The sequence below is a fragment of the Leptonychotes weddellii genome, chromosome 3 (genome assembly GCF_054177405.1).
Source record: "Leptonychotes weddellii isolate Sample4059 chromosome 3, ASM5417740v2, whole genome shotgun sequence".
NCBI lineage: Eukaryota > Metazoa > Chordata > Mammalia > Carnivora > Phocidae > Leptonychotes > Leptonychotes weddellii.
The window spans coordinates 174,446,027-174,461,838 of record NC_138371.1 but is presented as its reverse complement, the minus strand read 5'-3'; the positions used below and the strand labels follow the sequence as shown (position 1 = coordinate 174,461,838).

The window sequence follows — 15,812 nt, the reverse complement described above, 5'->3', positions numbered from 1 at the left end:
GCATGGCCAGTGGTCTCGCTCGGCAGAGCAGGCACGAGAGCCGGTCCCCGTCTGGTGCTCACGTTCTTAGTCATCAGCCTGTCTGTTTCACTGGTTTGCAGCTTGACTTCACGGGGCAGGATATTTTTCTTGTCTTTCAGGGGAACTTCAGGGAGTTGCTTTTGTTCCTTGAGTATTTATTATTTCCTAGTGGAGGTTTACAGGTGGTTCTTTCGTATCCGTGTGATTGAGATGGTTCACGTCACATTCTGCCGGTACCTCCTACTTAGTCTGTGTCTTGGCTGCTGTAGGCGACCCCGACCTTCATCTGTTGGCGTGGCCGGCCACGCGAGCTGCTGTGGTGTGGACTCTTAGGGTGATAGAACTCCCTCTGCCCCGGGGATGGGCTCCCAGGAAACCCCCATGCAGGTGCTCTCGAATGCAGTGTCCTACGCTGCAGGCTTTCCTAAGCAGGCCAGAAAGCCCCGTCAAACACACACACAAACTTGGCTTCTCAGATCTCCCCCGACCGTAAGTTCCTCTGATGTCAGGACATCCTTCTAGACCTCCACTTACAGTGTCACGTGCTAGCATCAAATCTGGCTTGTCGGGGCGCTCTTTTGAGGAAGCCGATCGTTACAAATGCCGTGGACAATTTCAGTACATGTTTGTTTGTTATGATTTTACTCAAGCTAAAGGAATGGATTATTACAATTATGCAGATAATATAGAATTCAGTTTCAGGTTAAGTCTGAAGTTAGCATAAATTTAGGTTCTTCAGACTGACGTAAAAAATGATTTTGAGAAGTTCAGTAGGAAGATGCCTTTTTTAAATTTTAGTGTGTTGATTTTTAAATGCCTATCTCCCGAATCTTGCTTAGTAATCAGATGTGCGCAAGAACGAAGTTAGTTACGCAGCAGGACGAGAGCTCCCCCGTAAGGGAGACTCGCCGTACATCTGTATTCTCTTGCCGCCCCCTTGAGATAGTCAGTCAGGTCAGCAGGAGCAGAGAGCAGGTGAGCGCGCGGCGGGGTGTAATTCAGTGTTTTTGTGTCACACAGCCTGAGAAATGCCAGTGGCCTGACAGCAGCAGACATTGCTCAAACCCAGGGTTTCCAAGAGTGCACCCAGTTTCTCTTGAACCTGCAGAATTGTCACCTGAGCCGTTTCTATGATAACGGCCCGGTAAATGGGGGCCATCAGAGCCGATTCCTTAATCATACTAGCGCGGGAACCAGTCGCAAGAGATGCTTGGAAGATCCGGAGCCCTTTGGAGTAAAGAAGGCTAGGACCGAAGGTGAGACCCCTTGGTGGACGGGAGGGGGCAGACTCTCCTCTTTTCTGTAACGTGTGCTCTTTCTTACGGCTGGAAGCACCTTCGAGATGAGACCTTCGCTTGAGGGTCCTGTGCCCGGAGGAGCCCGGTGCGGTGGTGGTGGTGCTTTCCCCGTGTGGCCCCTTGGAAGATTGGCCCTTTAACAAAAGGGGAGCAGATAAGAGGGCTGTGTTGACAGCTCAGATGGAAACGTGTATATAACTTTCTGCACACCCAGGGTTTTCTGCCACGCATTAGAAAGATTTTTCTCGTTTCCTGTACCTGTTTGAAATATAACTATTAAAAAAACTCTGCCACCGTGCCTGATTTTTTTGTTTGTTTCCTGTGAATGTTCCCGAGCTTATGAATGACATTATTGCTGGTCTGGTAGCCAAACACAGTTTCCCATCTGGGCAGGGAGAGGTTTGCCTCGGCTGGTCTCCGCACCGGCAGTGTGGTGCTGTGTCCCAGCGAGACCTGGGGTGTCAGGGCGACGTGAGGCTACGTCTGAAAGGTAAGTTAGCTATAAGTATTCTCCCACCTCTCTATCTTCAGACGACTTCGGAGTTCGCAAAGAAGCGGAGTCACCTAGTCACTGTCAGATGAAAACACCTCCCCTTTATCTAGGAAAAAAAACTATATGTATATTCCTGTCTGTAAGATATCTTAAAGACAGATTGATAGCTGGGCAAGAGTATTTAACGAACTTAAACGGAGAGGGACACTTAGAGATGGCGGTGAAGAGTAATCACGTTGAAATTATGAACTCAGATGAGATAGCTGAGCATAAATACAAAGTTGTGCCCTTCGATTAAAAAAAAAAAGGCTATACAAGTAAAGTATGAGAAAAACCTGAGTGGCTGGAGGTTTTAGCTAACTACACTTCATGTGGGTCAACATTATCCTCTCTCCAATGCTGCACCTTTTCAGTTTAACTGGATGGCATCCAGATGAAAATGGGCTCTTTTTTTCACTAGAAAGTTGATAAAATTGTATTACCTACTTTTGAATACTTAGTGACTATAAACTTGTGACTTTTTTTGGGGAAATGAATGTATGAACTTAATGTAATGGTTTGCCAAACTCGTAACTTTTATAAATTACCTAATTCTCTGAAGGTGCTAGAATGATCATAAGCACAAACAACATGAAGTTGTGTCTAAACCTCACAAGTGGTGTTTTTAATGGTGACGTATTATTGTTCAGTGTTGTCATTTATTTGTACCATGTTCCAGTATATTTTTTCTAACGTATTTTAAAAGCCCTTTAAGAGCATCCACTTTTTAAAAATAGTCTTTTTTGTCCGCTTAATGCCTGGTTTAATATTTTGGAATGATGTGAAGTGTTAGCTTCATTATGCCCTCAGGCAAGAGTCCTGTATGTGTCCATGTCCGCGTGTGTTGGTTTATAGCATAAATCTTAAATTCTATCTAGTAGGGTAAGAAGGATGTCACTGAACATTCTAAGAAGACTCAGACATTTACCAAAGAGGTTTTCAAACCAGTCTCCTAAGGTGTTCAGGCCTGTTGGATCGGCCAGTATCTCATTGTTGAAGCATCCTGAAAAGACTTCCCGAGGATTCCTCAGACTTGAATTTAAGTTTCCTAAACCCTGTTACTACACAGACTGGGTTTGAAGAATCGTGCGGGTGGATAGATGTTGAGGGGATTTTATTTCCCTCCTCCAGACAAGGATTCACTTGGGTTGACCAGGGTGAGAGATTCACGTTTTGCCCATGAAACTCCCCAAGCAGCTTTCCCGAACTGCCTGTTCCCGCTGCTTAACCCCAGGCACCAGGTCAGAAGAAGATGCAGCTGGAGCCTGGTGTTTGAGTCGTGCAGCCCCAAGCCTGGGCTCTGCTCCACACACCTGCCCTGGTCCTGTTCTGTCACCACCAGGGGAGAAATCTGGCCTCGACACCGGATGCGCTGAGCCAGACCGTCCTCACTCCCATCCCCCAGGCAGTGCTGGTCCCGCATGTCACTGAGCGCGTGTGTGTGTGTCCGTGCGTGTCTGTGAGCACGGACAAGTGCCGTCATCCGTGCCGCTCTTCTCGGGGGGAAAGCGGAGGTGATCGCTTTCATTTTATCATTACGTGCTCGCTGTGAGTGGGGCTTGGGGCCTAAGTCTAATGATTTTTCCCCAGTTACCTGGGTTTTCTGAAGGAAGTTGTGTTTGCACAGTTACTGCCCCTCTAGGATGGGGTTCTAGTGTGCAATTCAGGATAGGTTGCTGTAGTTCGTTTTCACTTAATCTCTGGCATCTCGTTTTGATTTGCTATTTAAATGGAGCTTAAAGTTTTGCTCGTTCTGAATTATTCATTTTGTGGATAAGTTTTTGGTTCTCACACTAGAGTAAAAATAAGTATTTTTTTCCTTATATAATATATGCATATAAAGTACTTTTGAATAACTTCACATGTAAACGTATTTAAAAGAGTTTAAATTGTCTCCCTTCTTTCTTCCCCCAGTACAAGTTAGGCCTTTTTTTTTTTTTTTAGGTGCCAGGAATGCTACCCGGGCTGATGAGTGCGTAGCATGGACCTTATTAACGAAACTCAGTCCAGTCTTTCTACAACTTAAGAATCACACACACCCGTGTTTTTAGTGTGGAATTTATGTTCATAAAAGCAGTTATTTCAAAAAGTTTTCCTGGCTAAGCCAACTTTTTTAAAGTGTGCCTTGTGAAATTTTTTAACTTTTTTCCTTTTTTTTTACTTTGGAATCCTGAGACTGAAAATTCCCTATTCTTCTCCACAGAAAGTAGCCTCTGTCTCCACTCTCAATAAACTGTTTTCAGATATTTTAACTGGTGTGATTTTCCCTTGGAAACTCGGATGGAAAAGAACTTGAAGGATTAATAACACCTCATCCTTTCCCTACTGCTTGACCGTACGCTGTGCTTTGGATATAGTCCTTCTCAAAACACCCTCGCCCCACCATTCACACCAGGATCCCGTCCGCTCTGGTCAGAGCGCAGACGTAGTTCATGGGGCCGTGAACTAGAGTGTTGAGTCCAAAGTCACTTCAGTGGTTGATTTTGATTAAAAGTATTTTGGCATAAAACGGGGTTTTTTCATTTGGGGTAGCACAAGGAAGCACCAGTATATAAGTGGGTTTTGAGGTGTTTTCCCCCAGTTTTTATCAACCGTTGGCTCGAGGTGGATGACAGATGTCTTTCAGTAACAGCTGCTCTGTAACGGTTCTGTTCGTGTTCTGTTAACCCTCAGGAATAACAGTAGTTTGTGTGTGTGTGTGTGTGTTCCTTGGAAACCCGTCCAGGTTACCAGGGAGACTGGTTAGGAAAGAATGCCCGTCCCATCCGTGAGAGAGACTTTGCTCTTGTTTTAATCAATAATTGTTTGGGGTGCAGATCCCGAGTCTAGAGTGGGGAGAAGCAGTGTGAGTTACAGACTCAGCCAGTAGCCTAGGGTTTGGTAATTGCAAACAGTTGCCAAAGGAAGGAGGCTGTTGATACCAGATCTCTTGTTAAATCGACTTCGCGGTTTTGTTTTTAATTCAAATGGGTATATTATTGATCTGAGAATTTCATACATAACGTATAGGTATTTAATTCATAAAAACACCTTTTAGGAAAACTACGGCATTATGACTCCTTTTAAAATTAGCAGTGAGAAGTTTCTCAGCACGCTTTTCCCCTGGATGAACTTCACATTAAAGAATCTCCACTTTCTGGTCTTCCTTACTCGTCTTGACCACATGTGAAGACTGGGGGGAAGGGAGAGTGGATGTGATTTCCGTGAAGTGATACATCTGAGTAATTAGAGCCTGAGACTCAGGAAATCCCTTGCCTCCCCAGTTAAAATTGTAGTTCCTTTTAGTTTGATCCCATACGTTAGAGATGCGCACACGACGCAGTCAGTGATGGCTTGTTTTTAAATATTTGGCCAGAGCAAGAGAACACTGCGTTGGAGTAACAAATGATCATTTTGTCTTAATCCCTGAAGACTTGGCATCATGTAACCGTGATCTGAGTGAGTGACACTTGAGAGCCAAGTGCTCTCTGTGATTCGCACTGTTGCCTCGAGCCTCGTCTCCTCAGCCATCTAGTGGCTGTGGTGGGAGTCAGCCGTCCCGGGCACCTTCCCTTCCGCGTCCTTTTCACAAGGCCCAGGCCCTCCGTAGAGTTTCCAGAACTTGGTGCTGCCCTTGGGGCCGTGGCAGGAGCTAGAGTCTGAAAGGTCCGCTGTAAGTAGAACCGCCTTCATTCTGGCCCAGGTCCTTTGGCGGGGTGGGGGGGAGGGGGGGCGCCTGGCTGGCTGGCTGGCTCAGTCGGAGCCTCTGACTCTTGATCTCAGGGTCATGAGTTCAAGCCCCACGTTGGGCAATAGAGTTCACTTTAAAAAAGTAAAAAATAACTTGTTTTTGTTCTGCTTGTGCACCTTCCCGGCCGGACCGAGCCAGCACAGAAATAAGCTTCCTGACAGCGCCCTCCTGTGATGGGTCAGATGCTCCCCGGCTTCCAAGAGCCGAGTAATGCCCTCCCCAGGTTTTCAAACTGCTTGGTCATAAAATAAATATGTAGCTTTAGAATCTTGCTAAGAACTGGTTTTAGGGATCTCCAATGGAAGTACAAATGCAGATTTCTGTGTTTGGGTGGTGGTCAGTCACACTTGGTTGCAAAGTTGCCTCTGCAGGAAGGAAGCTGGGAGGGTTTATTTTGAGCCAGTCCTAGGCAGTTTTCTATCATAAATATTCAGCCTCTAACAAGTGCTAGAATCTTGTCTCCTCAACAAATGCCTACTTTGGCCAAGTAAAAGGTAAGGACATTTTTTTACAAAATGTTTAGTGATTGTTCCTTTTAACTATGGAAGTCATCAGGAAGATGGGAAAGGAAGGTCCTTCTCCAAAGTGTAAAATGAATCAGAATCGATAACTTGGAAAGAAGACCTTTCGTTTTCTGTCTATAAGACTGCCTTCCTCCAACGCAGTGTGGAATATTTCCAGTGCTTCCTTTGGCAAAGATGGATGGGTATGTGGGAGAAAGGAGTCAACTTGGATCCAATGTTCTTACAATTCTGAAAGGCCAATGTTAATCTCATGGTTCATAAAATACAGTTTTAAAAAGTAAATTGCACCTTTAATACCTCCATCTGGGTAATTAAGTGCTTCCTGTTTACAGGTGCTCGAATTACCCAAGGTTCTGGGACAGCTGGGTTATCAGCCGATGAGTTAAAGGTCCTTGCAGATATTTTAGGGCAACAGTGCATTACAAAGACTGCCTATCTGTAGAGAAAGAAAATTCTGGGCTGACGGCTTTAGCTTATGCTCCCCACATTAAAGAGTTTCTTGACGACTAAAATAAGAGAGCCTTTGGTCTGTTTAATTTTCATCCTGTTCTGTAAATGAGGAAGCGTCAGCATTAATGGTGCACCTGCGACTTGGAAAGGTTTCAGACTCGGTAGCCCCCTAGTGCGCTGCGTGGGTCTCGTTAAGGGAGACATTGACGCGGTGAAGTGGCCTTGTGCCCCGGCTTCTCCTCTTAGTGTGACCTGGGATGTCCCCAGACTCCTCTGCCTCCTGGTGGCAGGTCTGCCCAGTCCCACGGCACTTTGTAGCCAGCCTTCTCTGGAGGCCATGATCCCGATTTTACTACTGGTCGTTCCAGTTACTAATCGTTCTTGTTTGCTTTCTGTGTTTGTGCCTTTTCAGACGAGAGTGGGCTTCATTCACGGATACGGCCACTCTTCTGGGCCCTGGGCTTAGGGGACGAGAAGACATGTAGCTCTGCTCTCAGGAAGCACTTTTTGATCTGTCCTCTGTCAGGTTTTTTTTATAACCGTTGCTTTTCAGAGATGTGAAATTGCACATTTAGCCTAGTTGTCACCTTCCCGAGGAACAATGGCCCCTGAATCCCGGAAAGCAGATCTTAGGAGTACAGACACCGAAAGTTGTGTCGTATCCCAGCGGAGTCCCCCTGTTCGCAGAGGCGTCTTGGCTTTGCCATGCTAGCGAGCGCCCATCCCTGCCAACCACCTGATTCCCCGCCTGGCTTGCCGGGCACGGGAAGGAGCAGAACCTGACCCCACGCCGACTGCAGGCTCCTCGTCTCCGAAATGACTGGCTGAGGTCTCCCCGAAGGTCCTGAGCACTTGCTCAGCGGGCACCTGGGTGCCCCACCCCCCACCCCCCTCGTTACGGCAGCCTGTTTGCCATGGACTTGCTGAAAGTACCTGTTTCACGGGGAAGGTCGCACCTTGCCTGTCGCTGATGTGGGGCCTGTGGAGGAATAAGAAAAGCCTCGAGCGGGAGAGACGGAAATCCATGGCTTAGTGCCTCTGTCTTGTTGAGTGCTTTTGGCCTCACACCTGTGCAGACCAGCTACACAAATCACACTGTTCTGTTTCTGTCTCTCCCACGTACTAGTCATTCAGAACTTTTGCCTCTCTGTCATGAAGACCATACATGATTATCTTTGGTCTCAACAGTGTGGGTTAGGCTTAGTGATGGTCTGGAACTGGTACGCTCGTTCCTTTTACATGTATCAAAAATGATTCGTGCCTCCAAAATTAGAAGTAATTAAAGCTGCAGGGTTCATGTCTGTTTTTAAATGTTTATTGGAAAGATTTAGCACCGAAAGTTGTTGTTCATTGTATATATCCTTCGACCCAGAATTAATTCTCAGTGTTTATCTGAGTAAAGAACCAGAAATACACACAAAGGTGTGTTGATAAGGATGTTGATTGTGGTATTCGTGATAGGAAAGCCAGCCAGCCAACGGCGGGGAGTTGGGGCAGGGGGGTGAGTTATAATGCAGCCCTACAGCGGAGTATTATTTGACTTTAAAAAGGTTCTTTTGAACTTCGCTGATGAGCTGCATTCATGCCATGGTAAATGAAAAGCAAGGCATAAAAGTGATTTGGGGGTCCGTTTCTGTAATAGCATATGCTTGCTGAGACTAGAAAGCCATGTGTTGAGTGAGTGGCTGCTGGGAGAAGGCGGGGGTTCCCAGGGAAGGTGCACCGGAGGAGTGTTTCCATACGGTGAGCGTGATTCTTGCAGGAAACGTGATTAAATGTGCATGTTTGTTTTTCTCCAAGATCCAGAGAATGATCCTTTTTTGAGGAATGTGCATATATAACTTCAGCTCCAGAGATCCTGGAACTAAGACTTTAATGTTTGTTTCCAGTGTTATCATATCTTGGTGCACGGGCCTGTGCCCCCAGGACAGTATTGAATCTTGGCTTTTACCTTATTTTCTGCTTCTGAAATTAGTGATTTTTTTTTTTAATTTGAGGATAGTTTTAATGGTTTTTATGTTACTCAAAAATTGTCTTCGTATTTCTTTATCAAAAACAACTGAAGGAACATTTGAGGGCATAATACAGAGTACACTGAACTTAACGTATTTAAAAACATCTCTGGGTTGTATAACTGCTTTATTTTGTCCACGTAACAGCCATAAAGGAGAATTTGTGCCATCGAGTACATATAGAGTAAGTGTCTGAAATCCTGTGACTTTTCATTGAAACGGCACACATCGGGAAGTATTTTTATACTGTGGAAAAGCAAGTTTCCCGGTAGTGTACTAGGCTCTTTGGTAATCTGTAGATCAAGTTGTTTTGACACTTTTGGAGCCCTCAGTACTCTTGAGGAAAAAGGAGTGAGAGGTAGTTGTCTTAAAAGCTTGTGGATGCAGGGATCTGAAATTGCCTTTGTGTTCTGTGCAGCCCGGAGCTCGGGTCCCTGCAGGCCGCTGGGGAACGGCGACGCGGATGACGAAGCTGACACGATGCTGGTCGATAGAGAGCTTGCTGCTGTAACAGGTGGGAGTGGACAGTTCCCCGTTAGCTGCAGCGGCCCCCTGGTCGAAGACATCAAACAGCAGGAGGGTGGTTCTGTCGGACCAAAAGAAATAGAAATATACACTGTTTCAGCAATGCAGACCCCTTGTCGTTGCAAGAACCAGTATGCATATTATTTCTAACCTGAGTTTCTCTCCCGATGTTTGCACTTTGTTGTCCGGCGTTTTAAAGAATGTTACACTAGAGTTTGCGTATCTTGGGCAAGTTTGTAGATACAAGGATAAGTGTTTTGGGGGCATTCTATAGATACGAAAAGTTGAAGTGCAATCTTCTATTTTGGTTTGAAGCTTCCGCTTAACGTGCCTTGTTTAATTTCAACGAGGTTTCGCATGCTTGCTTTTCTGACATGTGACCTTTGGGTGACTACACCAAGCAAACATCTGTTGCTAGTAGTTTCGGCCTGGGGCACAGCGAGAAGGATGACTTGCTGTGGACACGGAGGACGGGTGGATGCCGTGCTTTTGACTTGTGACCGGTCTCACCAGCGTGGAGCCCCCCGCTCGCTGCTGCTGGTCGCTGTGGTTTCTGGGACATGGACTCCAAGTCTAGCCAAACCCTGAGCACCACGTCTCACAAAACACGTTTTACATGTTAAAAGTGTTAATATCTTCAAACAGTTGATAGTCATTTTCAGTTTTTAAAAGTCAAAGTTTGTTCTTTCAGCGTTTAGAATCTCTGAAGACTTTTCCTTTGAGTTAACACTTTTCTCTGCCATTCTTTTCTTCAGGTGACCGTGAAAACGTCTTAGCCATTTTCTTACTGTGTTAATATATGTAGGAAGAGATACTGGTTTTTTTAAGGTTTTATTATGTCTCTATGCTAAATTCTTCACTGGGGTAAGAGATTATGCGATATGCTTCCCAGACATACGTGAGAAAATCATTTCTATTTACTAAAGTGAAAGGCAAATGTGTACATCTTTCTAGAAGCTACAGGGTTGTTACAGGTGGAGTCGCCTTCTTGCCAAATAATTAAATGGGTTGATTTTCTAAGGAAAATTCTGATTGGATAATATACTTAAGGACCTTGGCTAAAGACAAATAACAAAACTCAAAGCTTTTCAAAACAAACGACATTGCTGCCTACTTTTAAAAAGGCAGAAGGAATCACTCTTTAATCTTCGAGCATTAATTCCCTGCATTCTCAGGCCAAATTTAATAGCGAGCTGGGGCGTTGCTTAATTTCGAGCTCAGCTCATCCTGTGTAACGGGTGCCATGCTTCCCGTCACTTCACGTACAACATACGTCCTCCCGCATGCACAAAATGTGCTAAACTCCTGGGGCCCGTGCAGCAGGTGGGCAGGTGGTGGGTGGGAGCACGGGCCCTGAAGGGTGTGGGAGCAAGGAGTGAGGACAGTGTTGGAGGCGGCCAGGTGGGGTCACGAATTAGCCAGTCTCTAGGATACCTGCTGTTCTCATGCTCAGTTTTATTAGATTTTCCATAACGACATGAGGTTATCAACTAGCCTTGACTTTGAGATTGCATAACGGCACTCGCTGACACCCCCGGGCACTAAACCACGCACACACGCGCATGCACACGGAAAACGCGAAATGAAAACAGTGAGTCTAGGCAACGCTGGTTTCTGAGGTGGTGCTCCCAGACCTTTTCAGGTCCAGGCCTCTGGGAATGTCGTTTCCGTATCTGTTACTAGTACACAGTTATGCATCTTAGTAACTGTCAAGGTCGCCATCATAGTCATGAATTTTACCACCCAGGGAACACTGTGTATACTTTATTTTTTAAAAAAAATTGGTAAGAGTGTTTCTCTGGGAATAGCTTATTTTATTTCTATTCTACTTCATGTTCAGTTCTTGAAATACTTGTTCTCTAGCCTTGAGTTTTAACTAAATAGAAGAGCTGTCCTTTAATTTGAAAAAAATAATCCCTTATCCTCTGAAGAATTTATAGTAGTTATTAAACTATGATTATCACTTAAATTGCCAGAAAAATGGATGATTAATGGCATGTGTAGAAGATGTTTTTGTTCATTGAACAAGCCGTGATTTTTTGTTGGCAGGAAGATTTGCGGGACACACAGAAACCTATGTCCAAGTGCAAATCAGAGGCACATAGATGGTGACGTGGAAAGTAAGCCCTTCCGGGGGAGGGCCACACCACACTGTGTCAGGGTGACCGGGGGTCCGGAAACGTGTCCTCGTTCCAACGGTCGTGGGACTCCGCTCTCGTGTATTTAATATCATACCTTGCTTTAACAGTGCAGAACACTGAGATAAAATTTCACATTACCAAGCAAGACATGATTTGCGATCATCCTTTGTACTGTTTTGTGAATTCCTGTGAACGTGAATGTTGAATCCCGAGTTTCCCCGTGGGCCCGAGCGTGTTGTGATTGACTCTTTTTTCCCCCCATAAGACATCCTCTTCTTGATGGATGTCTACATATGCAGATTAAGCAAGCAACATTTTTCCAACCTAAGTGATTTTTTAAAGTAGCCTAATTAGGTGAAGCCTCGGACATCGTAGTCACTTTACTGGTGAACTCGGAAGACCCTCCCAGAGCTCATGCTGTTGCGCTTAGTGCCCATTCTCCCGCCGGCCACTGCCGCAGGCCGAGTCGCGGAAGTGCCACGTGGATGCGAGTGTCGCTAAGGTTTGAACTCCTGTGTCCCTACGCCTGGCCCGAGGGCGGGCCGCCGCCCCCCCCCCACCCCCCCGGAGCTCTCCTGGGGCTGTCTCGCCTGGTCCCAGGAGTCTCCCCAGGCCCCTGCTTCGGTGGCCACCTTTCTTTCTCCCTTTTCTTAAGAGCTGGAGAGGTGTGGGGTTTTACTTTAACTCTGGAAAACCTCACTCTTTGTTCTGCTGGACTTTTTCACGGGTGATTTTTGAAACTTCTTCCTGAAAGTAGTCTTAAAAGGAGAGCAGTTTTTTGATTTTGGGGTTTTTTTGACAGCTTTTCGGGACTGTTGCTATTTTTCATGCCGCGTGTTTGTGAGCTTAGGTGTTTACGCTCAGCCACTCGGTGCTGCTGAAAGTCATAGATGTTTCCTGTCTTACTGGGCAAATGCTGCTGTGGGTTCTATTTTTAAATCTGCCTATGCACAGTTTTTTACTTCCAGAAAAGGAACTGGTTTGTTTAAAAGGAAAAAAAAAAAAAAAGCAGCTAAATAAATCCTTTAAAATTGTAGCAGCAATGAAACATTTTTAGTTTCTCCTCCCCCTGTGGTTCTGAATTTTGGTGACAGGTGTATTTCTTAATGCAGATATGAAAAACAGTAGCCCCGTGTTGGATACACTGACAAATGGATGTGTCATCAATGGACATTTGGACTTCCCTTCCACGACACAGCTCAATGGGATGGAGAGCAGGAATGACCAGTGCTTATCAGGATCTAATGGAATTAGCAATGGATTAGTTCGAGGACGGCCTTTTCCAAGTAGCCAGGGCTCTGTTTGTGTTAATGGGACTGAGGACCCAGAAAAGACCATGAGCGTTAATGCGGAGATGTGCGGCTCTCTGCACCTGAATGGGAGTCCAAGTAGCTGCGTAGCTAATAGACCTTCCTGGGTGGAGGACATTGAGGAGAATCTGCACTATGGGCATTACCATGGGTTTGGGGACACCGCTGAAAGCATCCCCGAGCTTAATAGCGCAGCGGAGCACCCCAACTCCGCGAAGGGGGGAGAGAGACACGGTGGGGCTGCCCTGGGGGCCATGCACCTCTACCACGGCTCGTAGAGACCAGCGGCCTGACGGTATCTGGACGCACCCGTCCCTCCTGGTAGCCAGCTCACAATACTCACGTAGCAGCCATTGGAGGGAATGCCACGGCTTGTGCTATTTTTTTATACTTCAGCTTTCTGAAAAAGTAAGCTTTTATTTGAAGAGTTCCTCGTGAGTCCTACTGTATGCACGAGTAGGACTGATTGAGCGCCCAGGTGTTTCTTCCGTGGGGTGGCAAGCCTCTTTCAGAATTTAATTTTTCTGCTGCCAGCCTCGATGTTTTCCTTTAAACACCGTCACCACAAAATGCCATCTTTCCTCTTGTCAAGTGAAATTACATCAGATCAGGATAAATGAGAGGCAGTAGATGAGGTGCCTGGTGACTCAACTCCTTGCACATAGTCATTTTGAAAAGCTTGCTTTTCCTCTTTCCTTTAGAATTTATGACCGAAGACCGCTCTTTCCCTATGCAAAGTACAGCCTTACAAAGATTTCTTGAAGAAAAGAACATTTGTCTTTTTCAAAGTCTTTTCATTGAAACTTTGCAACTTGCCATGTGGTGGGGTCTCGCTTACAGGCACACATGGTGATTTGGGGATGGAAGTGGCCCCTTCTTCAACGATGTAGCTCCCTGCCCCGGGTTTCACTGAAAACACCTGCAGCCTGGGACTGACTTCTGACCCATTGTGATTTTATTCCACATTTCTTGCTTTGTCTCTACAGTTTTTACCACAGATAACGGTTTCCTTTATATGTAGTGGAAATTACTATTTGTAGGAACTGTCAGGTCAGAATATTTAACTGACTATTTTGACTTATATTTTCTTTTTTCCTTGTTTTCGTTTTGGGGGGTTTTCTGCTTTAAAATATATACCACTATGTATATCCAGTCCACTGAGAGAATTTTGGATCTCTCTTAATAAAACTGCACTAAGTTTATGGTTTTATAGAAATTAGCTTTTGTTTAAGCAGCTAGTGGTCACACTGTGCAAATATTGTAATGAATTTTTACTTTTCTGATTTTTGTAATAAAAATTGGTGAAGACAGAGAAAATGTCAAATGAACAAGCCAATGTTCTAAGAGTGTTACTAACATCTTGTTTTTAAACTGTACTTTACAAATTGAATAAAAAACTCTCACACTCGATCCGTGCCTGGGGTGTGCTTTCTTTCCAGGGTGTGAGGAGTGGGGGGTGTCCACACAGGGGACAAGAAGGGAGGGACAAGTGGAGTATTGCCTTTTATTTTGCTTGTAAGATTTTTCTTTGCTCCTCTGATCCTGCCCATGTAATTTCTGGCCACTTTTGTTAGTATATATACTCTAGTCTTATGGATGCTTCGTCTCCCTGGAGCTCTCTTGGGGGTTATCAGTTGCTCTGAGCTAATAGTATTGTCCCTGCATGCTTATTTTCATAAAAGACAACAACCATAATTTACTAAACGTTGGGCCAGCAGACATTTATGAATGTAAGCCTTTTAAAACTATAAATTATTGTTAGTAAATGCCAACAAAATAATCTTTCTGGCATGCCTATATATGTTATTTAAAACACTGGTTTCTTTACACACAATATTGTAAAACTTAGCAGACCAAAGTGAAGGGGCGTTAGGCTTTGGAAGTGTCACAGAAATTACTGGAGGCTGAGAACAGAAGCACTGCTACCTAATCCCATGCCCACAACAGGCATCAGTAATCGGGCTCTGAGCCCAGATGGCCCCGGCCACCCTTTTGAACAGCTGCTCTGAGAAGCCGCCCAAGTTGCTCTGAGTCTGCGGGATAGGTGAAACCATGCCATCCCCTGCTTGGACTAGCATTTCAGAGACTGCATAGTGAGTTAATATTTGCTGGAAAACATTAAGTGAATCTCTTAAGATGAACTAAGGATCGACCATTCGTTTAGTCTTGGGAATTGTTGGACAGACTATGACTGCTTCTCGGGGTAAACCTACCATATAGAATCTAGAGGAGGGCAACAGTCCCACACGATGGTGATGGATGCAGTTTGCTTGTCTTGTTCAAAGGCACTGACGTGAGCACATGAAGTTCCCGTTTAGAGATTGTAAGGAAATTGTTACAGAGTTCTATCATGCCTGGAATTTGCTTCAAAATGACACAGGAGTGGTAGAGTGGACAGAACAAAGCTCACACAAGATTGAGTGTGAGTTGATGTTGACACTGGGTACGTGAAGGTTCATTGTTCTACTTTGTATATATTTGGGGAAGTTTTTTGTACTTAGGGCTTGAAAAAGAAAAAGTTCTAGTACTTTAAAAACATGTGGACATCATTTTAACACTGACCCAAGAATAAGCTGAAATTTTGCTCTGCATATCTCACCAAAATTACGTGCATCCTAAACTATTACAATAGTTCACTGGTTCTTAACTTTTTTGGCCTGAAGACCCTTTTAGGTGCTTGTATACTTAAATAGTAACGGCAAACAATTGGAAATTAAACTTTAAAAAGTCAATATTGACAGTAACACCAAAACCATAAAATACCTAGGAGTATACCTTTTTTTTAAGATTTTATTTATTTATTTATTTGACAGAGAGAGACACAGCGAGAGCAGGAACACAAGTAGGGGGAGTGGGAAAGGGAGAAGCAGGCTTCCCGCTGAGCAGGGAGCCCGATGCGGGGCTCGATCCCAGGACCCCAGGATCATGACCTGAGCCGAAGGCAGAAGCTTAACCGACTGAGCCACCCAGGCGCCCCCCTAGGAGTATACCTTAAAAGATGTTCAAAACCTCTACACTGAAAACTATAACACTTCAGAGAGAAGGTTTAAACATTTTGGTTGAGAAAATCTATTTGCAGATGACATGATACTACATAGAGAAAACCCTAAAGACTCCACCAGAAACTATTAGAAGTGATGAATGAATTCAGTAAAGTTGCAGGATACAAAATTAATGCGCAGAAATCTGTTGCATTTCTTTTACACTATTGAAGTAGCAAAAAGAAATTATGAAAATAATCCCATTTATAGTTACACCAAAATAATAAA

General features: G+C 44.8%; 1 protein-coding gene across 1 annotated transcript in view; it reads left to right on the top strand.

Moving 5' to 3' along the window:
- Positions 1–13,953, top strand: part of ANKRD10 (ankyrin repeat domain 10) — a gene marked incomplete at its 5' end in the record, with an annotated part of 28,949 nt that extends 14,996 nt beyond the window's left edge. Inside the window, 3 exons of the mRNA XM_081815517.1 lie at positions 1,042–1,277; positions 8,986–9,081; positions 12,346–13,953. Coding sequence (XP_081671643.1) covers positions 1,042–1,277; positions 8,986–9,081; positions 12,346–12,821 — 808 coding nt within the window. The remainder of the gene's footprint in view (positions 1–1,041; positions 1,278–8,985; positions 9,082–12,345) is intronic.
- Between the last annotated feature and the right edge of the window lie 1,859 nt (positions 13,954–15,812).